The sequence below is a fragment of the Bombina bombina genome, chromosome 7, assembly GCF_027579735.1.
Source record: "Bombina bombina isolate aBomBom1 chromosome 7, aBomBom1.pri, whole genome shotgun sequence".
In the NCBI taxonomy this organism is placed as follows: Eukaryota; Metazoa; Chordata; class Amphibia; order Anura; family Bombinatoridae; genus Bombina; species Bombina bombina.
In genome coordinates this window covers 591,205,797-591,230,277 of record NC_069505.1, presented here as the reverse complement: position 1 = coordinate 591,230,277, position 24,481 = coordinate 591,205,797, and the positions used below count along the sequence as shown (strand labels likewise).

Below are 24,481 nucleotides of genomic sequence, written 5' to 3'. Positions count from 1 at the left end.
TTTTACTCTTTCTGCTTCTTTGTTTACAGTATTATATATTTTTATTATAGTCATCTTTATTACTGAAGGTCAGTTTGTTAAAGGTTAGAGATTATTACATGTAAAGCAACTTATCAGGGCTTGTATAGTTTTTTTTATTGGGTGGAAAATATATTTAATGTTCTTCTCCTTCTAGATGGAACCTATTCAGTTGAGCTTGCAGGAATCTGGGTTCCAAGAAGACAAGGTAAAGACAAGTCTTTAAATCCTTCTCATGTAGGTCTAAGTCAGGGTCTGCTCCAGATTGAATGAAATGGGGGGGCATTTTTTTCACGAGGGGGCATGGATTTACAAAGCATGTATGAGAGTCAAAATAAGAGCAGACCTACATATTCTGCAGGAAAGTGTAGCTTCTAGCTGGCTTATCCCCCACTATTAACATTTGGAGAATATGTGCTAAATCACAAGGTAAAAGAATGAAGTCTAAATCCTATGCAGTGCACTAAAACAGAGCCATTAAACTTGAGACCCCCAGTGCAATAGCTCCTTAAAAACAATTCACCTCTTAATCACCATGATCCAAAACCCTTAAACTCATTCTCAAACCTCAATCATGTCCCCTAGACAGCCATGCAGTCCAAACCCCCCAATGCAATGAACCCCTTTGTTTGCAATAGCAGAGAGGATACTAGGTTTTCAGGTACTGGTAATTTTGTAGATTAGATTTAGCTATACCTGTTTCACAATAACTAACGGATATCAAGCTACTTAATATAACCTATGTACTGTGAAACTATAAGAATATGATTCTCTCAGATCCATTGTGACACCCTGCCAAATGATGTTGTGTAATATCTGTGTTGATGTTTAGGATACAAAGATTGCATTTTGTGACACTTTCGTTTGTTCTTTGAGGATTTGTAGCAATTTTCAAATTTTTCCTGACACTTAGTTTTCTGCTTTCTGTGTCTTTTCTACTATATATTCTTTGTAAATCAATGTTTAAAAATGATTATATATGCATTGTTATTATTTTTTACATCACAACTTTTTTCAATATGTGCCAGATATTGTTTCTCCTCCACAAGTATATTGAATATGTTTTTCTTACCTGATCTGCTGTATTTATTGTGGACACACACTTTATTAATTGGATGTCTATGTGACAACCATTGATTGTATGATTTAAATTGATTGAAATTTTCCATTGGTGCGTTGCCCCTTTAAATATAGCAGCTGTCCATACTTGTCTTCAGCATCTATGATTAAGCGCAAGTGTGCGTGAAACATGTAAGATAGCTGTTCCCTTCCTTTGTTTGTTGTGACCTTGTTCACTAATATGTGTATTTTTTTATTGGAATAAATATACCTTTTTACTGTTGCTCAGTAGCCATCCGTTTTTTTTTCTTACTTGCTTTTGCGGTAGTCCGCCGCTTTTTTTTTTGGTTGGCTCCACACTACCCCTTTTCTTATGAGTTGGTCTGCTCTACTTCTCTTCCTTCTACCTGCCGGAAGCATACTGCAGCAGCACTCCCCTTTCTATATAAGAATATGATTGTATCCTATAAAAATAAGTATATAAATGGCTACCGGCTTCTATCAACGCCTCAAAAGTGCACTTTGATCTTAGGCCCAGCCTAAGATCACAGTGCACTTTTGAGGCGTCGATAGAAGCCGGTAGCCATTTATAGACTTATTGTTACGTATATGATACAATCATATTCTTATCATGGTCTATTGTCCAAAAAGTCTCTAACTTCCAATTCCAAATAAGAGGTTAAGACACGGAGCTCTTTGCAGATGCGTGATGCGACCTCAGTTTGGCAGCTAACTCTGCCCCCAGCATGTAGCATTACATAACGATTCATTTTATTTATTTTTAAAGTGTATGATCATATCAATATTTTTTGAGGGGGCACAGCATTCCATTTGGGTGGGCATTGTCCCCCCAAAGCCCCCCCTTTGGAGTCGACCCTGGTCTAAGTTTCTGATAGCTATTAATGTATAAATAAACTGATCCCAGCCTCACTTAAATTAAAGGAACTTTATTATTTTCTTGCAGGGCCTGTCTATTACTCCTATGGACCCTGCAAGAAAATAATAAAGGTCCTTTCTTTTAAGTGAGGATGGAATCAATTAGTTTATAGTTTATCATTTATATTGAGACTTAAAAGTGTGGGATTCTGTGCTCACATGCAATAAGTGTGCTGTTTTACAGTATATTGAATAAGCTATTAACAAATGCCAAAAATGGCTGCAGCATTCCTACATGTAAATCAGCGTATCAGGGCTCATATAGTTTTTATTTTTATTGGATGGAGAATATATTAAATGTCTTCTCCTTCTAGATGGAAACTCAGTTGATCTCGCAGGAATCTGAGCACCAAGAAGACAAGGTAAAGGCTTTAATTCCTTCTCATGTAGGTCTAAGTCTCTGATGTAAAATTAGTCTATTACTCCTATGGACCCTGCAGGAAAATAATAAAGGTCCTTTCTTTTAGGTGAGGCTGGAATCAATTTGCTTGTTGATATTGAGACTTGGCAGTCTGGGATTCTGTGCTCACATGCAATAAGTGTGCTGTTTTACAGTACATTGAATAAGCTATTAACAAATGCCAAAAATGGCTGTTGTCTGCGGTATTTAGTTTTTGGGGGTTATCGGTGCAAGATTTATTTGTTTTTGGCCTATTTTGGTTATTTTGTGAACAAAACAATAGCGGCCAACACTTGTAAATCTACACAATATGGTTGGGAGTAGATATATCTCCAGAAGATGAAAGATTAAAGAAAACAAAAAAATAACATTAATAGACATGTGGTCTAAAAAAACTAAACCTATTAAAAATGTGTGATCTTAAAATGCAAAATGTCCTCTAAAGCAAGGATTTCTATAACATTCAACAGGGACGCATTTTTTTTTAAAAAAGGGAAATCATAATGAGAGAAGATAGTTTTTAGAATTAACATTAGAATGTAGCAAATTCAGAGATAATGTGAGACTGTAAACTTTTACCTTTTAGTGTAATTAAATGCAGTAATATTGAAGTATGTTTGCAGCCATCTAGAATATTAGGTTAGTCTGCATGTTTTTCTCTAGGAATATACAAAAGGCCCTTTCCCTATATGTATATAACATTAATGTGCACGTAAGGTTCTCCCATGAGCCTCTACTCAAATAAATGCATAATTATTACCAGAGTGATCACCTGGCTAGTAAAAGCTATATAGGGGCATGTTTTTACAGAGAGGCTTTTGGGCTTTACATCTAGGGGACTTGGGGGACCTTAGACCTTTTTGATAAGCTGTTACAGACCCACATAGACTCCATTCTTACAAAATGTGTGTTTTTTTATGTTCTTTTTTTAAATGCTTTAACTTTGCCTTTCAAACAATGGGTTTTGGGGGATTTTAGGGCTTTAAGGGAGCTGAGATTGAGGAGTTTGAATACTAACCCCCTCCATCCAGCTGACTTAATCCCTCTGCAGTTACCCAGCACTTCCAGGTCTCCAAGGCCTGATGACGTAACTGACTCGTATTTCTCCTGTGATGTCGGGGGTTGGGGTATGTTGGGGGGGGGTGCAATTAGCTCCCAAAAGAGCCCCCCTCCTGGATAACGTGATTGTCATATGCACTAAAGCATTGCTGCATGTGAAAACGTCTTCAACTGCACAAACTTCCTTGCATTTAGAGTATGAAGGCAATTCATCTATTACAAAAAGCTCTTTAGAATTAGTAATTTAAAAATCGTATAAAATGAACATGAACAAATAAACTCTAAAATTGTTTAACTTGCATATATTTATTTAACAAAATACTTCTGAAAAAATATTTTATGGAAAAATAATTTGTGTTGAAATTACAAAGGAAAAAAGCACAGTGATATCTGTAGTAATAATACGGAATTAAAAGCATATTGTTTTCCTTATTGTACAATGAGATTCCCAATGTCTACTAGCATTAAGTGTTCTCACATTGGGATGTTTTTAGCAAATAGTTTTTTTTGTTCCAGATAGAACCTCATGAAAATATGAACGAATCAGAGCTCTCGGAAGAAAAGGTAAAACCTCTGTCACACACCTTTTGTCAAGCCTATAATATTCCTGCAGCTTTTTATGTATATTAGAAAAAATGCAGTTTCTTCTTTTTGCTCTTTGTCTACAGGACCTGTTCTCCTACAAATGATTTTTGATGGACAATTTTTTTTAAGGTTATAGATTTCATATCATGGCAGGTTCTCATATTAAATGACATTTCTTTCTAGCGGGAAACTCCTCAACTGGACTTGAAAGAATCTGAGCTCCAAGGAGATCAGGTGAGGAACTAAGGACAGTTATCTAAAGGTCTTTGAGCCTACAAGATTGTTATTTCACCATTAATATAAAGCTCCAGTTGGAATTATCTAAAGACAGTTTTTACCTTTAAAACAGTGCGTCTCACTAAGGGTTGTTCCTTTTATTAAGTATCTGAAGTTGATGCTTACATTATAGTAGGGCTCAGAAAAAGTAATTTAACCCCTTAACGACCAAGGACGTACGCCACACGTCCTCAAAAAAAAGACAGTTAATGACCGAGGACGTGTGGCGTACGTCCTTGGTCTGGAAAGCAGCTGGAAGCGATCCTGCTCGCTTCCAGCTGCTTTCCGGTTATTGCAGTGATGCCTCGATATGGAGGCATCCTGCAATAACCCCCCTTGGCCATCCGATGCAGAGAGAGCCACTCTGTGGCCCTCTCTGCACCGGACATCGATGGCCGGTATCGTTGGTGGGTGGGAGCTTACGTGGGAGGCGGGTGGGCGGCCATCGATGCTCTGTATGGAGTGGAGGGGGGCGGGATCGGGGGCGGGACCCACGGGGGCGTGCACGTGCACGGGGGGTGGTGGGCGGGCGCGTGCACGGGGCGGGAGCGGGTGGGAACTGCTACACTACAGAAAAACATAAAGTTAAAAGTAAATAAACTTAGAAAGTTTAAATATTAAAAATATAATCTAAGGGATCTGGAAGGGGTTGGGGGTTGGTCTTGGTGGGGGGGGAAAGCTACACTACAGAAAAGGGCTTTTTTTTTTTTTAAAAAAAAAGGCACATTTTTTGCAAAACTGGGTACTGGCAGACAGCTGCCAGTACCCAAGATGGCGCCCATTAAGGCAGAGGGGAAGGGTTAGAGAGCTGTTAGGTGGGGGATCAGTGAGGTTGGGTTCTAAGGGGGGATCATACACATCAGCATATGTAAATATGCTTTTTTTTTTTTTTTTTTTTTAAAAAAGGGCCAAATACCTTTTATTTTAGTACTGGCAGAGTTTCTGCCAGTACTTAAGATGGCGGGGACAATTGTGGGGTGGGGGAGGGAAGAGAGCTGTTTGGGAGGGATCAGGGGGTCTGATGTTTCAGGTGGGAGGCTGAGCTCTACACTAAAGATAAAATTAACCCTGCAAGCTCCCTACAAGCTACATAATTAACCCCTTCACTGCTAGCCATAATACACGTGTGATGTGCAGCGGCATTTAGAGGCCTTCTAATTACCAAAAAGCAATGCCAAAGCCATATATGTCTGCTATTTCTGAACAAAGGGGATCCCAGAGAAGCATTTACAACCATTTGTTCCATAATTGCACAAGCTGTTTGTAAATAATTTCAGTGAGAAACCTAAAATTGAGAAAAATTTAACTTTTTTTTTAATTTGATCGCATTTGGCGGTGAAATGGTGGCATAAAATATACCAAAATTGGCCTAGATCAATACTTGGGGTTGTCTACTACACTAAAGCTAAAACTATCCCAAAAAGCTCCCTACATGCTCCCTAATTAACCCCTTCACTGCTGGGCATAATACACGTGTGGTGCGCAGTGGCATTTAGCAGCCTTCTAATTACCAAAAAGCAACGCCAAAGTCATATATGTCTGCTATTTCTGAACAAAGGGGATCCCAGAGAAGAATTTACAACCATTTATGCCATAATTGCACAAGCTGTTTGTAAATAATTTAAGTTAGAAACCAAAAGTTTGTGAAAAGTGAACGATTTTTGGTATTTGATTGCATTTGGCGGTGAAATGGTAGCATGAAATATACCAAAATGGGCCTAGATCAATACTTTGGGTTGTCTACTAAAAAAAAAATATATACATGTCAATGGATATTCAGAGATTCCTGAAAGATATTAGTGTTCCAATGTAACTAGCGCTAATTTTGAAAAGAAATGGTTTGGAAATAGCAAAGTGCTACTTGTATTTATGGCCCTATAGTTTACAAAAAAAGCAAAGAACATGTAAACATTGGGTATTTCTAAAATCAGGACAAAATTTAGAAACTATTTAGCATGGGTGTTTTTTTGTGGTTGTAGATGTGTTACAGATTTTGGGGGTCAAAGTTAGAAAAAGTGTGTTTTTTTCCATTTTTTCCTCATATTTTATAATATTTTTTATAGTAAATTATAAGATATGATGAAAATAATGGTATCTTTAGAAAGTCCATTTAATGGCGAGAAAAACGTTATATAATATGTGTGGGTACAGTAAATGAGTGTAAGGAAAATTACAGCTAAACACAAACACCTCAAAAATGTAAAAATAGCCTTGGTCCCAAACGGACAGAAAATGGAAAAGTGCTGTGGTCATTAAGGGGTTAAAAATCGTATAAAATAAAGAAATATAAACACTCAATAAAAATTGTATTGTTACATAGCTTTTAAATTTGTAAGGAATTAGTTCTGTAAAATAATTTTTTGTGGAAAAACAAAAATTTGTATAGAAATTACTCGGGGAATAAAACACTGCTAGAATTAATGTTGTTACATTGGTGTTGTATAATAATTAGCCTGTTTTGGCCTACATTTGCTACTTTTTTATGAAACTACATTTTCCTAAGATGCACGTGTCATGTAGTCTTGTCTGCAGGGAACCCACGGGACATGAAATGTAGCAGATGTAAACTTAGTTTTGCTGTTATAAATTAATCTCTCATTTGTTCTTTGTTTTCTGCTATCTGTCTTATGGTCCAGCCTCTGCTAGTGATGCAGTGCGGTGAGAGTAACAATAACTTATTACATATATTTCTCTTACCTAGGAATCTTACTAGTAAATAAGCTATAAAACGTAGCAAGAGCTTACTTCTCTTTTATCTGTCTGTAAGGGAAGTCCTGCTAGCAGTAATAAAGATCATTTTATAATCAAGTTTTCCTTTGTTTGCATATCTGGTCCGGTCTCTGATTTCTCCTCCTGGCAAGAACCAATTGGGGATAATTTCCACATAATTAGGATGTTTTATCAAATTGTTTTTTCTGTTTTAGATGGAAGAACCTCATGAAAATATAAACGAATCAGAGTTCTCGCAAGAGAAGGTAAAATGTCTGTCACACACGTTGCCACACCTTTAACCCTTTAAGGACACAGCTTTCAGTTTGCTCAATTGTTTTATGACGGAAAAATTCCGTCATATGTCCTTAAGAGGTTAATATTATTCTTGCAGCTTTTTCTGTGCATTAGAAACATTATTCTATTTTACTCTTTTTGCATCTATGTTTACAGCATTAGACTTTTTTTTAGTATAGTCATCTTTATTACTGAAGGTCAAGTTGTTGGTTAGAGATTATTACATGTAAAGCAGCATATCGGCGCTCGTATAGTTTTTTTTTTTTTTAGTGGAAAATATTTTTAATGTCTTCTCCTTCTAGATGGAAACCCCTCAGTTACGTTTGCAGGAATCTGAGCTCCAAGAAGACAAGGTAAAGACAAGTCTTTAATTCCTTCTCATGTAGGTCTAAGTCTCTGATATAAGCTATTATTGACAAACAGCCTCTCACTTAAGGACCTTTATTTTTTCTTACAGGGTCTTAGTCTATTACTCCTATGGACCCTGCAAGAAAATAATAAATGTCCTTTCTTTAAAGTGAGGCTGAAATCAATTTAATTTGTTGATATTGAGACTTGGCAGTCTGGGATTCTGTGCCCACATGCAGTAAGTGTGCCGTTGTTCAGTACATTGAATAAGTGATTATTAACAAATGGCGAAATAGCTGCAGTCTGCAGTATTTAGCATTGTTTTTTTTTTGTTTTTTTTCCAGTACAAAATGTATTTGTACAAAAAAACCCCGCCAAAAATAGGTCTAAAAAACCTAAATCTATTAACAATTTGTGATCTTTAAATAAAAAATGTCATCTAAAGTAAGGATTTCTAAAACTCTACAACAAAATGTGTTAATGAATGAAAGGGTTTGTTTATATAAATGTGATCTGCACTTAGGGGTTTCCATGAGACTCACCTCAAATAAATGCACAATTATTTGTCACGTCAGCAATATTACTGCAGTGGTCACTTGGCCATTAAAAGCTATATAGGGACATGTTTTTAAAGAGGGGCTTCTGGGTGTTACAGGCCCACAGAGACCTTATTCCTACAAAAATTTTTTTTTTTTATTGCTTTAAGTTTTCCTTTCAAATAAGTCTTGGAGGTTTCTATGGCTTAAGGAAGCTGAGATTGAGGGGTTTGAATATTACCCCTCTATTCTACTCCCTTAAGCAGTCTGTAGAAATCTGGCACTTCCAGGGCCGGAAAACATCACCGGTATCCACATATTCCCCCCCTGGGATAACTGGCCATTAGCTCTCCAGGGATGTGGGGGGTAAGTGCGAGGGGAGCTCCAAAAGAGCCACCTTCCCCGGATAATAAGTGGTGGTTAGTCACACTAAAAGCATTGTGCAGCTGATGAGCACGTTATCCAATGAGGCTTAGGGGTGTTCCCTGCATTTAGCATATGAAGATGATGAATTACAATAGGGCTTGCAAAAAATCATATTTTAAAAATCCTATGAAATTAATAGATAAATTATTGAAATAAAAACCCTCAGTAAAAAAAAAATTGTATTGTAAAATTGCATTTAGATTCATAACATTGTTATGAAAAATCATTTTATGGAAAAATTTAAATTTGTATTGAAATAACAGAAAAGAAAATATTTAAGGAAGGAGTAGAAATTGCAATAAAACTACACATGCAAAAAAACCCCTTTAATTTGTACTTTTAATACAGAATTTGAAACATTTTGTTTTCATTATTCTATGATTTTCCTGTCTCAGCTACTGATAAAATGCTCTGTATTTATTTTTTATATTTGCTCCAGATAGAACCTCATGAAAATATGAACGAATCAGAGTTCTCGGAAGAGAAGGTAAAACCTCTGTTACACATCTTTCGTCTTTATTATATTCCTGCAGCTTTTTCTGGTCAGAAATATTTTCTATTGCATCTTTGTTTACAGTAGTATATTTTATTTTACTTTAGTCTTCTTTATTACTGAAGGTCAACTTGTTGAAGGTTAGAGATTGTGTAAAGCAGCGTATCAGGGCTTGTATAGTTTTTTTTTAATGGGTAAACAATATGTTGTCTTCTTCTAGATGGAAACTCTTCAGTTGAGTTTGCAGGAATCTGAGCACCATGAAGACAAGGTAAAGACAAGTCTTTAATTCCTTCTCATGTAGGTTGTAAGTCTCTGATATAAACGGTTATCAACAAATAAACAAATTGATTCCAGCCTCACTTAAAAGAATCTTTATTTTTTCTTACAGGGTCTGTCTATTACTCCTATGGACCCTGCAAAAAAATAATAAAGGTCCTTTCTTTAGTGAGGTTGGAATCACTTTGTTAATTTGTTGATATTGAGCCTTTACTGTCTGGGATTCTGTGCCCACGTGCAATAAGTGCGCTGTTTTCCAGTACAATTAATAAGCTATAAACAAATTCCAGAAATGTCTGTGGTCTGTGGCATTTAGTTGGTTTATTTTTTTCAGTGCAAAATTTATTAGTAAAAAAAAAGTGGAACCCGCAAATATCTGCACAAATGTGGCCACTTTGGCATTTGTTTTGTGAACAAATGCGGAAATGCACATATGCGGTCTATCACTTGTAAAGGTACACAATACGATTGTGAGTAGATATCTCCAGAAGAAGATTTTAAAAAAAATGTAAAAACCCCAATAATAGGCATGTGGTAAAAACCAAAACTAAACCTATTAAAAAATTGTGATCTTAAAATGCAAAATGTCATCTAATGTAAGGATTTCTATAAAGTTTAGCAGGGAACCATGTTTCTTTAAAAAAAAAAAAAATCATAATGACATAATCATAGTTTTAAGAAATAACATTATAATGTAGAAAATTCAGATATGAGACTGTAAACTTTACCAAACATTTTAGTGTAATTAAATGCAGAAATATTGTATGTTTTTTCGCAGACATCTAGAATATTTGGTTAGTCTGCATGTTTTTCTTTATGAATATAAAAAGGCCCTTTCCCTATATGTATATAACTTTAATGTGCACGTACGGTTCTCCCATGAGCCTCTACTCAAATAAATGCATAATTATTAACAGAGTGATCACCTGGCTAGTAAAAGCTATATAGGGGTATGTTTTTAAAGAGGCTTTTGGGCTTTAAAGGATTAATTTCTGTTATAATTTTTAAGCTAAACAACTAACATATTAAAGTTAATAAACATTAATTAAAACCTACTGACCTATATTTTCTCCAAAACGAAGTTTCATAACATTCTAAAAGTTATATCTTTTATTCGCCGATGATGTCACGTTATCCTGCCCACTATTTTAAGCACTGCATGTTCAAAATACTTAAACCAATAACTTTGTGTTTAAAGCGCCATTTTGAAACCTAGGTATTGTAAACGGATTGGTACATAGCAAAGGATAACCACGGAGTGGGTTTGGAAAACAATTAAATTTGCAGACAAGATTTCTGATCTACGGTAGAGATATGTTAATGAAATGCTATTGATAAAAAGAGTATTTGGGGTAGTTAGTAACAGGCATAGAAAATATTTACTTACAGTGGCCCTTTAAATCTAGGGGTTGTGGGGACCCTAGACCTTTTTGATGAGCTGTTAGACCCACAGAGATGTTATTTCTTTAAATGCTTTAACTTTGCCTTTTAAACAATGGGTTTTGGGGGATTTTTAGGGCTTAAGGGAGCTGAGATTGATGGTTTTGAATACGTATCCCCTTCATCCAGTCTGCTTAATCCCTGTGTTCAACCTGGCACATCCGGGTTTGAGATCTGATGACATCACTGACCCTTATTTCCCCTGTGATGTAGTCCAACAGACCACCAGGGGGGATGTTGGGGTAAGTTCGGGGGGGGGCTGCAATGAGCTACCCAAAGAGCCCCCTCCTGAATAACATGAGTGTCATACCCACTAAAATATTGTGCCGATGAAGACCACCTGTTATCACACCCAGTAAAGGGTCTTCTTTGCATAGTGTGTGAAGGCAAATTAATGCATTAAACTAAGGCTCTTTAGAAAATGTAATTTAAAAATTGTATAAAATGAAGACATGAAGAAATAATCACAGTATAAAATTGTATTGTTAAATCGTATTTATACTCTTAACAAAATACTGCAAAAATCATATTTTATGGAAAAATTTGTATTTAAATTACAAAGGAAAAAAAACTGTAAAAATTTGTACTTCTAATAATGAATTTGAAGCATATTATTTTCCTTATTGTACAATGAGATTCCCGGCCTCTGCTTGTGTTAAATCTTCTCACATCTTTATCAAATATTTTTTTTGTTCCAGACAGAACCTCATGAAAATATGAGCGAAATAGAGTTCTCAGAAGAGAAGGTAAGATGTCTGTCATGCCTTTAGTATTATTCCTGCAGATTTTTATGTATATTAGAAATATTATTCTATTTTATTCTTATTGCGCGTCTTTGTTTAAAGGGCTTGACTTCTCCTAAGAACGATTTATATTATTGATGACCACATTTTTATGGTTATAGATTTATATCAAAGCAGAATCTTATATCAAATGCAGCATATATAAGGGGTTGAAAGAGGTTTTTATTTGGGTGTGAATATATTAAATGCCTCTTCTTTCTAGACGGAAACTCCTCATATGGACTTGAAAGAATCTGAACCGCAAGGAGATCAGGTGAGGAACTAGGGCCAGTTATCTAAAGGTTTTTGAGCCTACAAGATTCTATAAGACATCTCAACAGTACTATAGAGCCCCAGTTGGAATTATCTACAGGCAGTTTTTACCTTTTAAACAGTGTGTCTCACATCGGGTTGTTACTTGCATTTAGTATGTAAAGGCGAAGCATACGTTCTATTTTATTGTGAGTCTTACTGTTATTTAAAAATCATATAAAAAATGAAGAAATATAAATACTTGTATTGTTAAATCCCTTTTAAATTAATAATGAAATAATTCTGTAAAATATTTTTAATGGAAAAATAAAAAATTGTATTGAAATTACCCAGGAAAACCACTGCGGAATTGTGCATTAGAAATATTATTCTATTTTACTCTTATTGCTTCTTTGTATATACAGTATTATATATTTTTTTTTATTATATCCATCTTTATTACTGAAGGTCAATTTGTTGAAGGTTAGAGATAATTACATGTAAAGCAGCTAATCAGGGCTTGTAGTTTTTGGGGTTTGTGTGGAAAATATATTAAATGTCTTCTCCTTCTAGATGGAAACTCTTCATTTGAGCTTGGAGGAATATGAGCTCCAAGAAGACAAGGTAAAGACAAGTCTTTAATTCCTTCTCATGTAGGCTGTAAGTCTGATATAAGCTATTATCAACAAATTGATTCCAGCCTCACTTAAAATAAAGGACCTTTATTAGTTTCTTGCAGAGTCTATTACTCTTATGAATTCTGCAAAAATATTATAAAGGTCCTTTCTTTTAAGTGAGGCTGGAATAATTTTTTCAATAGTGAGACTTGGCATTCTGCAAAAATTAAAATTTGTATTGAAATTACAAAGGAAAAAAACATGGTGAAATTTGCACTTATAATACGGAATTTAAAGCATATTGTTTTCGTTATTGTACAATGAGATTCCTGGCCTCTGCTATTGTTAAATGTTCTCACATTGGAATGGTTTTATCAAATAGTTTTTATTTGTTCCAGATAGAACCTCATGAAAATATGAGCCAATCAGAGTTCACCGAAGAGAAGGTAAAGACCTCTCACAGCCTTTTGTCAAGCCTTCAGTATTATTCCTTCAGCTTTTTATGTATATTAGAAATATAATTCCATTTTATTCTTATTGCGTGTCTTTGCTTACAGGGCTTGACTTGTTCTCCTAAGAATGATTTATAATATTGATGAACAATTCTTTTTATGGTTATAGGTTTATATCAAAGCAGGTTCTTATATCTAATGCCGCATATATAAAGGTTATAAGAGGTTTTTATTTGGGAGTGAATATATTAAATGTCTCCTTTCTAGACTGAAACTCCTCAACTGGACTTGAAAGAATCTGAACCGCAAGATCATCAGGTGAGGAACTAGGGGCAGTTATCTAAAGGTCTTTGCGCCTACAAGATTCTATAAGACGTCTCAACAGTACTATAGAGCCCCAGATGGAATTATCTAAAGGCAGTTTTTTACCTTTAAAACAGTGTGTCTCACAAATGGGGTGTTCCTTGCATTTAGTATGTAAAGGCAATGCATAAATAACAGTAGGGCTCACAAAAATATTGTAATTTAAAAATTGTATAAAATAAAGAAACGTAAACACTAAGTAAAAGTTGTATGGTTAAATCGCTTTTACATTTGTAATGGGTTCTGGGGAAAAATTTTGGAAAAATTTAAATTTGTATTTAAATTACTCAGGAAAAAACACTGAAATATGTAGTTATAATACGGAATTTAAAGCCTAATGAAAATGTGTTTTTCTGCCTCTGCTAGAGTAAATGTTGTTACATTGGTGTTATATAATAATTAGCCTGTTTTGGCCTACATTTGCTACCTTTTTATGAAATTACATTTTCCCAAGACGCACATATCGTGTAGTCTTGTTTGTAGGGAACCCACAGGATATGAGATGTAGCAGAAGTGAACTTAGTTTTGCTGCTAGAAATTAATCTCATTTGTGTCTTGTTTTCTGCTATCTGTCTTATGGTCCAGCCTCTGCTAGTGATGCAGTGCGGTGTGAGTAACAATGACCAATAACATATATTTCTCTAACCTAGGAATCTTACTAGTATATAAGCTGTAAAATGTACCAAGAGCTTACTTCTTATTTGTCTGTAAGGAAAGTCCTGCTAGCAGTAATAAAGATCCTGTAACCTGGTTTCCCTTTTATATTTCTGGTCTCTTATTTCTCCATCCGGCAGAAACCTATTTGGGCTAAATTTCCACATCATTGGGATGTATTTAATAAATATTTTTTTTTGTTCCAGATACAAGAACATCATGAAATTATGAATGATTCAGAGTCCTTGGAAGAGAAGGTAAGACCTCTGTCACACACATTTTGTCAAGCCTTTAATATTATTCCTGTTAGATTTTTCTGTGCATTAGAAATATTATTCCATTATATACTTATTGGTCCTTTGCAGTATTAGATGTTTTTATTACATCCAGTAAAGGGTGTTCTTTGCATCTAGTGTGTGAAGGCAAATTATTGCATTACACTAAGGCTCTATAAGCGTAATTTAAAAATCGTATAAAATGAGAACATGAAGAAATAATCACAGTATAAAATTGTATTGTTAAATCGTATTTATATTCGTAACAAAGTACTTCTGCAAAAATCATATTTTATGGAAAAATAAAAATTTGTATTTAAATTACAAAGGAAAAAAAACAGTGAAATTTGTACTTTATAATAATGAATTTGAAGCATATTATTTTCCTTATTGTACAATGAGATTCCCGGCCTCTGCTTGGGTTAAATCTTCTCACATTGGGATGTTTTTATCAAAGTGTTTTTTTTGTTCCAGATAGAACCTCATGAAAATATGAGCGAAACAGAGTTCTCAGAAGAGAAGGTAAGACGTCTGTCACACTTTTAATATTATTCCTGCTGATTTTTATGTATATTAGAAATATTATTTTGTTTTCTTTGTTTAAAGGGCTTGACTTGTTCTCCAAAGAACGATTTATATAATTGATGAACAATTTTTTTTATGGTTATAGATTTATATCAAAGCAGGTTCTTATATCTAATGCAGCATATATAAGGGTTGTAAGATTTTTATTTGGGGTGAATATATTAAATGTCTCTTCTTTCTAGACGGAAACTCCTCAACTGGACTTGAAAGAATCTGAAACGCAAGGAGATCAGGTGAGGAACTAGGGCCAGTTATCTAAAGGTCTTTGCCCCTACAAAATTCTATGACGTCTCAACAGTACTATAGAGCCCCAGATGGAATTATCTAAAGGCAGTTTTTTACCTTTAAAACAGTGTGTCTCACAAATGGGGTGTTCCTTGCATTTAGTATGTAAAGGCAATGCATAAATAACAGTAGGGCTCACAAAAATATTGTAATTTAAAAATTGTATAAAATAAAGAAACATAAACACTAAGTAAAAGTTGTATGGTTAAATCGCTTTTACATTCATGAGTTGTGGGGAAAAAATAAAATTTGTATTTAAATTACTCAGGAAAAAATCACTGTGAAATTTGTAGTTATAATACGGAATTTAAAGCCTAACGAAAATGTGTTTTGCTTCCTCTGCTAGAGTTAATGTTGTTACATTGGTGTTATATTATAATTAGCCTGTTTTGGCCTACATTTGCTACTTTTCAATAAAACTACATTTTTCATAGATGCACGTCGTGTAGTCTTGTCTGCAGGGAACCCACAGGATATGAGATGTACCAGAAGTGAACTTAGTTTTGCTGCTAGAAAAATCTCATTTGTTTTTTGTTTTCTGCTGTCTTATGGTCCAGCCTCTGCTAGTGATGCAGTGCGGTGTGAGTAACAATGACCAATAACATATATTTCTTTCATATAATTGGCAAGAGTCCATGAGCTAGTGACGTATGGGATATACATTCCTACCAGGAGAGGCAAAGTTTCCCAAACCTCAAAATGCCTATAAATACACCCCTCACCACACCCACAATTCAGTTTTACAAACTTTGCCTCCCATGGAGGTGGTGAAGTAAGTTTGTGCTAGATTTCTACGTTGATATGCGCTTCGCAGCAGGCTGAAGCCCGGTTTTCCTCTCAGAGTGCAGTGAATGTCAGAGGGATGTGAAGAGAGTATTGCCAATTTGAATACCATGATCTTCCTCTAGGGGATCTATTTAATAGGTTCTCTGTTATCGGTCGTAGAGATTTCTTCTCCTACCTCCCTTTTCAGATCGACGATATTCTCTTATATACCATTACCTCTACTGATTCTCGTTTCAGTACTGGTTTGGCTATCTACTATATGTAGATGAGTGTCTTAGGGTAAGTAAGTCTTATTTTATTCATGACACTCTAAGCTATGGTTGGGCACTTTATATGTAAAGTTCTAAATATATGTTTTAAACTTATATTTGCCATGATTCAGGATAATCAGTATTCCTTCTTTCAGACTGTCTTTTTTTGGGAAAATGCATATGAATAAATATTTTTCTTACCTTAAAAATTTCAATTTGACTTTTTTTCTAAATTGCGGGCTGTTAGGCTCGCGGGTGCAGAAAATGCTTCAATTTATTGTGTCATTTTTGGCACAAGACTTTTTTGGCGCAAAAATCATAGTTGACGCCGGAAGTTTTCACGTGGTTGAGTCATTTTTTGACGCATGTGTGCTACAGATGTTTTTTTGGCGCCAAAAAATGTGGGCGTCATTCTTGGCGCCAAAAATGTGGGCGTCATACTTGGCGCCAGTTTTTTTCACATTATTTCAGTCTCACTTTTTTGTTGCTTCTGGTTGCTAGAGGCTTGTTTGTTTTGCATTTTTTCCCATTCCTGAAACTGTCATTTAAGGAATTTGATAATTTTGCTTTATATGTTGTTTTTTCTATTACATATTGCAAGATATCACTACCTGACCCTGGATCAGAATCTACTTCTGGAAAGATGCTGCCTGATGTTGGTTCTACCAAAGCTAAGTGTATTTGTTGTAAACTTTTGGTAACTGTTCCTTCGGCTGTAGTTTGTGTTGTCATGATAAACTTTCTAACGCAGATAATGTTTCCATTAGTAATAATCCATTACCTGTTGTTGTTCCTTCAACATCTAATGTTCAGGATGTTCCTGTTAATGTAAGAGAATTTGTTTCTAATTCTATTCAGAAGGCTCTGTCTGTTATTCCTCCTTCTAGTAAACGTTAAAGGTCTTTTAAAACTTCTCATATTTCAGATGAATTTTTTAATGACCGCCATCATTCTGACTTATCTATTTCTGATGAGGATTTATCTGGTTCAGAAGATTCTGCCTCAGATATTGACACTGATAAATCTTCATATTTGTTTAAGAAGCAGTTTTTGGTAGAAAAGTACTTCAGGCAGCTGTTTCAGTTTGATTCTTCTGCTTATTATTTCAATTTTTTGATTTGGGTTGTGGATTATTTTTTTCAGCGGAATTGGCTGTCTTTATTTTATCCCTCCCTCTCTAGTGACTCTTGCGTGGAAGTTCCACATCTTGGGTATTATATCTCATGGACTCTTGCCAATATGAAAGAAATTCATTTATCAGGTAAGTTCTTACATAAATTATGTTTTCTTTCATGTAATTGGCAAGAGTCCATGAGGCCCACCCTTTTTTGTGGTGGTTATTTTTTTGTATAAAGCACAATTATTCCAATTCCTTGTTTGATGCTTTCGCTCCTTTCTTATCACCCCACTTCTTGGCTATTCATTAAACTGAATTGTGAGTGTGGTGAGGGGTGTATTTATAGGCATTTTGAGGTTTGGGAAACTTTGCCCCTCCTGGTAGGAATGTATATCCCATACGTCACTAGCTCATGGGCTCTTGCCAATATGAAAGAAATGAATTTATCAGGTAAGTTCTTACATAAATTGTTTTCTCTAACCTAGGAATCTTACTAGTATATAAGCTGTAAAACGTAGCAAGAGCTTCTCTTTTGTCTGTCTGTAAGGGAAGTCCTGCTAGCAGTAATAAAGATCATCCTGTAATCTGGTTTCCCTTTTGTATTTCTGGTCTCTTATTTCTCCATCTGGCAGAAACCTATTTGGGCTAAATGTCCACATCATTGGGATGTTTTTATCAAATATTTTTTTTGTTCCAGATAGAAGAACCTCATGAAAATATGAATGAATCAGAGTCGTTGGAAGAGAAGGTAAGACATCTGTCGCACACATTTTGTCAAGCCTTTAATATTATTCCTGTTAGATTTTTCTGTGTATTAGAAATATTATTCCATTATACACTTATTGGTTCTTTGTCTGCAGTATTAGACGTTTTTATTACATCCAGTAAAGGGTCTTATAAAATAAGACATGAAGAAATAATCACAGTATAAAAGTGTATTGTTAAATCGTATTTATATTCAATCGTATTTATATTCATAACAAAATACTTCTGCAAAAATCATATTTTATGGAAAAATAAAAATTTGTATTTAAATTACAAAGGAAAAAAAACAGTGAAATTTGTACTTTATAATAATGAATTTGAAGCATATTATTTTCCTTATTGTACAATGAGATTCCCGGCCTCTGCTTGGGTTAAATCTTCTCACATTGGGATGTTTTTATCAAAGCGTGTTTTTGTTCCAGATAGAACCTCATGAAAATATGAGCAAAACAGAGTTCTCAGAAGAGAAGGTAAGACGTCTGTCACGCCTTTAATATTATTCCTGCAGATTTTTATGTATATTAGAAATATTATTATATTTTATTCTTATTGCGCGTCTTTGTTTAAAGGGCTTGACTTGTTCTCCAAAGAACGATTTATATAATTGATGAACAATTTTTTTTATGGTTATAGATTTATATCAAAGCAGGTTCTTATATCTAATGCAGCATATATAAGGGTTGTAAGATTTTTATTTGGGGTGAATATATTAAATGTCTCTTCTTTCTAGACGGAAACTCCTCAACTGGACTTGAAAGAATCTGAAACGCAAGGAGATCGGGTGAGGAACTAGGGCCAGTTATCTAAAGGTCTTTGCCCCTACAAAATTCTATGACATCTCAACAGTACTATAGAGCCCCAGATGGAATTATCTAAAGACAGTTTTTACCTTTAAAACAGTGTAAAATTGTATTGTTAAATCGTATTTATATTCGTAACAAAGTACTTCTGCAAAAATCATATTTTATGGAAAAATAAAAATTTGTATTTAAATTACAAAGGAAAAAAAACAGTGAAATTTGTACTTTATAATAATGAATTTGAAGCATATTATTTTCCTTATTGTACAATTGAAATTACAAAGTCATTTTTTTTTACTTATAATAATGAATTTGAAAAGCATATTTTCCTCATTCTATAATGAGATTCCTGGCCTCTGCTTGTGTTAAAATTTCTCACATTGTAATGTTCTTATCAAATCTTTTTTTGTTCCAGATAGAACCTCATGAAAATATGAGCAAAACTGAGTTCTCAGAAGAGAAGGTAAGACGTCTGTCACGCTTTTAATATTCATGCAGATTTGTATTATGTATATTAGAAATATAATTCCATTTTATTCTTATTGCACGTCTTTGTGTACAGGGCTAGACTTCTCCTACAAACAATTTATTTTATTAACCAATTTTTTTATGGTTATAGATTTATATCAAAGCAGGTTCTCATATCTAATGCAGCATATAAGGGTTGTAAGAGGTTTTTATTTGGTGATGAATATATTAAATGTCTTTTCTTTCTAGACAGAAACTCCTCAACTGGACTTGAAAGGATTTGAGCTCCAAGAAAATCAGGTGAGGAACTAGGGCCAGTTATCTAAAGGTTTTTGAGCCTACAAGATTCTATGACATCTCGCCTGTAATATAAAGCCCCAGGTGGAATTATCTACAAGCAGTTTTTACCTTTTAAACAGTGTGTCTCACAATGGGTTGTTCCTTGCATTTAGTATGTAAAGGGGAAGCATATGTTGTATTTTATTGTGAGTCATACTGTAATTTAAAAATCATATAAAAAATGAAGAAATATAAATACTTGTATTGAAAAATAGCTTTTAAATTCATAATGAAATAATTCTGTGGAAAATAAAAATTTGTATTGAAATTACCCAGGAAAAACACTGCAGAATTGTGCATTAGAAATATTATTCTATTTTACTCTTAATGCTTCTTTGTATATATAGTATTATAGATTTTTTTATTATATCAATCTTTATTACTAAAGGTCAATTTGTTGAAGGTTAGAGATAATTACATGTAAAGCAGCTTATCAGGGTTTGTAGTTTTTGGGGTTTGTGTGGAAAATATATTAAATGTCTTCTCCTTCTAGATGGAAACTCCTCATTTGAGCTTGGAGGAATCTGAGCTCCAAGAAGACAAGGTAAAGACAAGTCTTTAATTCCTTCTCATGTAGGTTGTAAGTCTTTGATATAAACTATTATCAACAAATAAATTGATTCCAGCATCACTTAAAAGAAAGGACCTTTATTATTTTCTTGCAGGGTCTGTCTATTACTCTTATGAATCATGCAAGAAAATTATAAAGGTCCTTTCTTTTAAGTGAGGATAAAATAGTTTTGTTAATATTGAGACTTGGCATTCTGCAAAAATAAAAATGTGTTTTGAAATTGCAAAGGAAAAAACATGGTGAAATTTGCACTTATAATACGGAATTTAAAGTATATTGTTTTCTTTATTGTACAATGAAATTCCCGGCCCCTGCTAGTGTTAAATATTCTCACATTGGTTTTATCAAATTGTTTTTATTTGTTCCAGATGGAACCTCATGAAAATATGAACGAATCAGAGTTCAACGAAGAGAAGGTAAGACCTTTGTCACACGCCTTTTGTCAAGCCTATAATATTATTCCTGCAGCTTTTTATGTATATTAGAAATGTAATTCCATTTTATTATTATTGCGTGTCTTTGTTTACAGGGCTTGACTTGTTCTCCTAAGAAAGATTTATATTATTGACTAATTTTTTTTATGGTTATAGATTTATATCGTTATATGAAAAAAAGGTTGGAGGGACTTATAGTGCTACAAATTCACTATTTCCGTGAATGCACACACTTGAGTGCCCTGTGGTTGCATTAACCCCTCACTCCCGATTATATAAAAAGAGTTCAATCTTTAATTACCCGCTCTTGACTGGGATGATCTCCTCCGCTATAGTCGTGTGTTAATATGTAGCTATGCTACAGTGAGAGGGGAGCCGGGTCACCAGAATCTGCGGCTAGTTAGCCTGTCTCACCTGTCTCGGCATATTCAACTGAGGAAACCACGTCTCAGTCACGGAGATATTCTTCCTTGTGCTGTACACTTGCTCTGTCGCACCCTCAGCCAGAGCAATTAGGGAGAAGCTGGATCACTGGAATCAGCAGCTCATCTGCCTGTCTCTCACCTGTCTCGGCGTATTCAACTGAGGAAACAGCGTCTCAGTCACAGAGATCCTCCTCCTTGAGCGGTACACTCGCTCTGTCGTTCACTTGGTCAGTGCAGCATTGAGGTCAGGGGTCAAGCCTATCCTATAGGAGGTACACGGAACTCTGCTGGAGAAATCCAAAGCGGCTGGATACAGTTCAAGGAATAAAGAAATTGCTGGATTCCTCTTTATAAAAAATAAAATGTTACTTTATTGCTTCATTTAAAAATATAAGGAAACTTCAAAATAGACACACAGGCGCAGCACCTGGGCCTTACGCGTTTCGGCTGGTTAGCCGTAATCATAGCCTATAGGTGCTGTGCCTTACAGGTAATAAATAAACATTTTATTTTTTATAAAGAGGAATCCAGCAATTTCTTTATTCCTTATAGATTTATATAATCTCCTGCTTTATTCACTGCTTTCTGTTGCTATTGTACCACTATCTCTTGTGGTATGTCTGTAGTCTGAAATAAATTCTGTATTTACTGTGATGATATCTTTATGGTCTTTAGCTATGTGATGTAGACATGTGCAACGCTAAAAAATTTGTTTAGTTTTCATTAGTTAAATAAATTAGTTTTGGCAAATTAGTTGTTAAATCTTTATTTCAGATCCGTTCATTATTCATATTTATTATTCTATTCTAAAGTTTACAATATAATAAGGATTATGAATAAAGAATGGATCCGAAATAATGAATGGATCTGAAAAACTAATTTGCTGAAACAAAATGATCTAAACCACCGTTCCCCGACAATAAATAAAGCTATTAACCCCTAAACCGCCACCTTTCGACATCACAAACACTAACTAAAGCTATTAACCTCTAAACCATCGTTCCCCTCACATTGCAACTAGCTAAATTAAACTGTTAACCCCTAAACCTAACACCCCCTAACATTAACATAATGACTCTAAATAAACCTATTAACTCCTAAACTGCCGCCCCCCACATCGCCAACACTAGCTAAACCTATAAACCCCCGCCCCCCACATCGCAAGCACTAACTAAAATTAACCTCTAAACCACCATTCCCCTCACATTGCAACTAGCTAAATTAAACTGTTAACCCCTAAACCTATCACCCCCTAACTTTAACATAATTAAAATAGATCTTAAGTAAAGTTACAATTATTAACTACCAAGTTAAAATAAATACAAACTTACCTGAGAAATAAAAATAAAACCTAAGCTTAAACTAAAAATACTAACATTACTTGTAAAAAAAAATAATAAAAAAAATAAAACTACCATTACAAAAAATAACAAACAAAATGATTCAAAATAATAATGTATTCCTATTCTAATACCCCATAGAAAAAAACATAACACCCCATCATAAAAAGATGTAATGTTAGGGGGTATTTGTTGAATTTATTTGCAAAAGAGCTCTTAACTTTAGGGCAATGCCCTACAAAAGGCCCTTTTAAGTGCTATTGGTAGTTTATTATAGATTAGGTTTTTTTTTCTTTTGGGGTGTTTTTTTTCATGCGGGGTATTAGAATAGGAATCATTTTTATTATTTTGGATAATTTCATTTATTTTTTGTAATTTTAGTGTTTGTTATTTTTAGTAAAGTTAGTTTTTTAAAAAAAAAAAAAGAAATGTTAGTTTTATTTGTTTAAGCTTAGATTTTATTTTTATTTCACAGGTAAGTTTGTATTTATTTTAACATAGTAGTTAGTAAATAGTAATATTGTAACTAGCTTAGGTTTTATTTTACAGGTTTAGTTTTGGCGATGTGGGAGGGTGGCGGTTTAGTTAGTGTTGGCGATGTGGGGGGCGGCGGTTTAGAGGTTAATAGGTTTAGTTAGTGTTGGCCATATTGGAGAATGGCGGTTTATGGGTTAATAGCTTTATTTAGTGTTTTAGTTAGTGTTGGTGATGGGGGGGGGGGGCGGTTTAGATAAACAATGAAAAATTCCCAATATGAATAAAGAATGGATACAAAAATTCAGAAACTGATTTATTCGTTTTCTGAATTTTGATTAAGGTTCCGATTCGGAAATTCGCTAAGTCTGAAAGCTAAATTAGTCTGAAACGATCTGCACATGTCTAATGTGATGTTCAAACACTGTCAATACTGGATATAATTCCTGAATGTATAAGTTTACTAATGGTATAATCTCAGCCCCCTCCAAATTATATGGTCTATTTTTATTTATCTTACACTGAATCAAACTTTCCCTATTGGCCTTGTGACTGGCTTTCCATCATGTCATTATTAATTAACTAATTTAATGGACTTAGCTGAATGCTCTGTCCTATAAACGTAACACTTCCATGGTGAAGCATTGCAGGTTTAATTAGCATTTTTTGTAATGTGTTACATTTCTTAAGTGAGCATTTTATAAGTTAGGCATTAAGTATTAGGCAAAAAAATTATACAAGAATTAGAACAAGGAGAGAACAAGGGACAAGACACTATGCAAGTGCTGTTGTAATACTGTGTTTTTATGTGTTTTGCCATTTCCCTGTTTTGTAAAAATGCTCAATATCTTCATGTTCTCTTTTGCTACCGCTTTGCAATAAACTACTTTATTCATTTACTCCTTCCCACTCACCACCTGCACTATTCATTAGCCCATCGTTTACCCTCCCCTCACTTTTGCACTCATGAACTTCACACATTTCTAAACATTTTCTCCCACTACAAATCTGTATCTTATCTTATGTCACCCTCCCTCTCGCTCATACTAGCTGCTGGCAATATCTATCCTAATCCTGGTCCCCCACAATTTTCTAGCTTCGCCCACCGATGTGTGCCTTTACATAGACCTAGAAAACAAAACTCTGGTAACCTTACTCAAATTCCTCTTGTGTCTAAAGCCAACACCCCCATCACTTGTGCTCTCTAGAACTCTCTCGCTTTGTTTGCAACAAACTCACTTCTATCCATGACCTCTTTATCACCCACTCCCCTCAACCTTCTGGCTCTCACAGAAACCTTGCTCTCTCTTTCAGACACAGCATCCACTGCTGCATTGCCACATGGGGTCTCCAATTCAGCCACACTCCTAGGTCTGAAAATAGACAGGGAGGTGGTGCAGATAATTTACTTTCCTCTTGTTGCACCTTTTTAAACAAATACAACCCATCTCTTCCCTCACATTTTCCTCATTCAAAAACCATGTGATTTGTTTATTCTTGCCCCCTCTATGTGTGTTGGAGTCATATACCCTCCCCCTGGGTCCTCAACTCAATTTCTAGATCACTTTGCTGCATGGCTACCTTA

At 34.7% G+C, this 24,481-nt stretch overlaps 1 protein-coding gene across 1 annotated transcript in view; it reads left to right on the top strand.

Annotated features, from left to right (window-relative positions):
• Window positions 1–99: 99 nt before the first annotated feature.
• Window positions 100–24,481, top strand: part of LOC128636623 (involucrin-like) — a 120,880-nt gene continuing 96,498 nt past the window's right edge. The window contains exons 1-23 of the mRNA XM_053689614.1: window positions 100–226; window positions 2,328–2,375; window positions 3,989–4,036; window positions 4,241–4,291; window positions 7,258–7,308; window positions 7,642–7,692; window positions 9,089–9,136; window positions 9,363–9,413; window positions 10,939–11,103; window positions 11,560–11,607; window positions 11,867–11,917; window positions 12,469–12,519; window positions 13,232–13,282; window positions 14,188–14,238; window positions 14,731–14,778; window positions 15,024–15,074; window positions 17,978–18,028; window positions 18,468–18,515; window positions 18,776–18,826; window positions 19,261–19,308; window positions 19,563–19,613; window positions 20,146–20,196; window positions 20,592–20,639. Coding sequence (XP_053545589.1) covers window positions 176–226; window positions 2,328–2,375; window positions 3,989–4,036; window positions 4,241–4,291; window positions 7,258–7,308; window positions 7,642–7,692; window positions 9,089–9,136; window positions 9,363–9,413; window positions 10,939–11,103; window positions 11,560–11,607; window positions 11,867–11,917; window positions 12,469–12,519; window positions 13,232–13,282; window positions 14,188–14,238; window positions 14,731–14,778; window positions 15,024–15,074; window positions 17,978–18,028; window positions 18,468–18,515; window positions 18,776–18,826; window positions 19,261–19,308; window positions 19,563–19,613; window positions 20,146–20,196; window positions 20,592–20,639 — 1,263 coding nt within the window. The 5' untranslated portion in view covers window positions 100–175. The remainder of the gene's footprint in view (window positions 227–2,327; window positions 2,376–3,988; window positions 4,037–4,240; window positions 4,292–7,257; window positions 7,309–7,641; window positions 7,693–9,088; window positions 9,137–9,362; window positions 9,414–10,938; window positions 11,104–11,559; window positions 11,608–11,866; window positions 11,918–12,468; window positions 12,520–13,231; window positions 13,283–14,187; window positions 14,239–14,730; window positions 14,779–15,023; window positions 15,075–17,977; window positions 18,029–18,467; window positions 18,516–18,775; window positions 18,827–19,260; window positions 19,309–19,562; window positions 19,614–20,145; window positions 20,197–20,591; window positions 20,640–24,481) is intronic.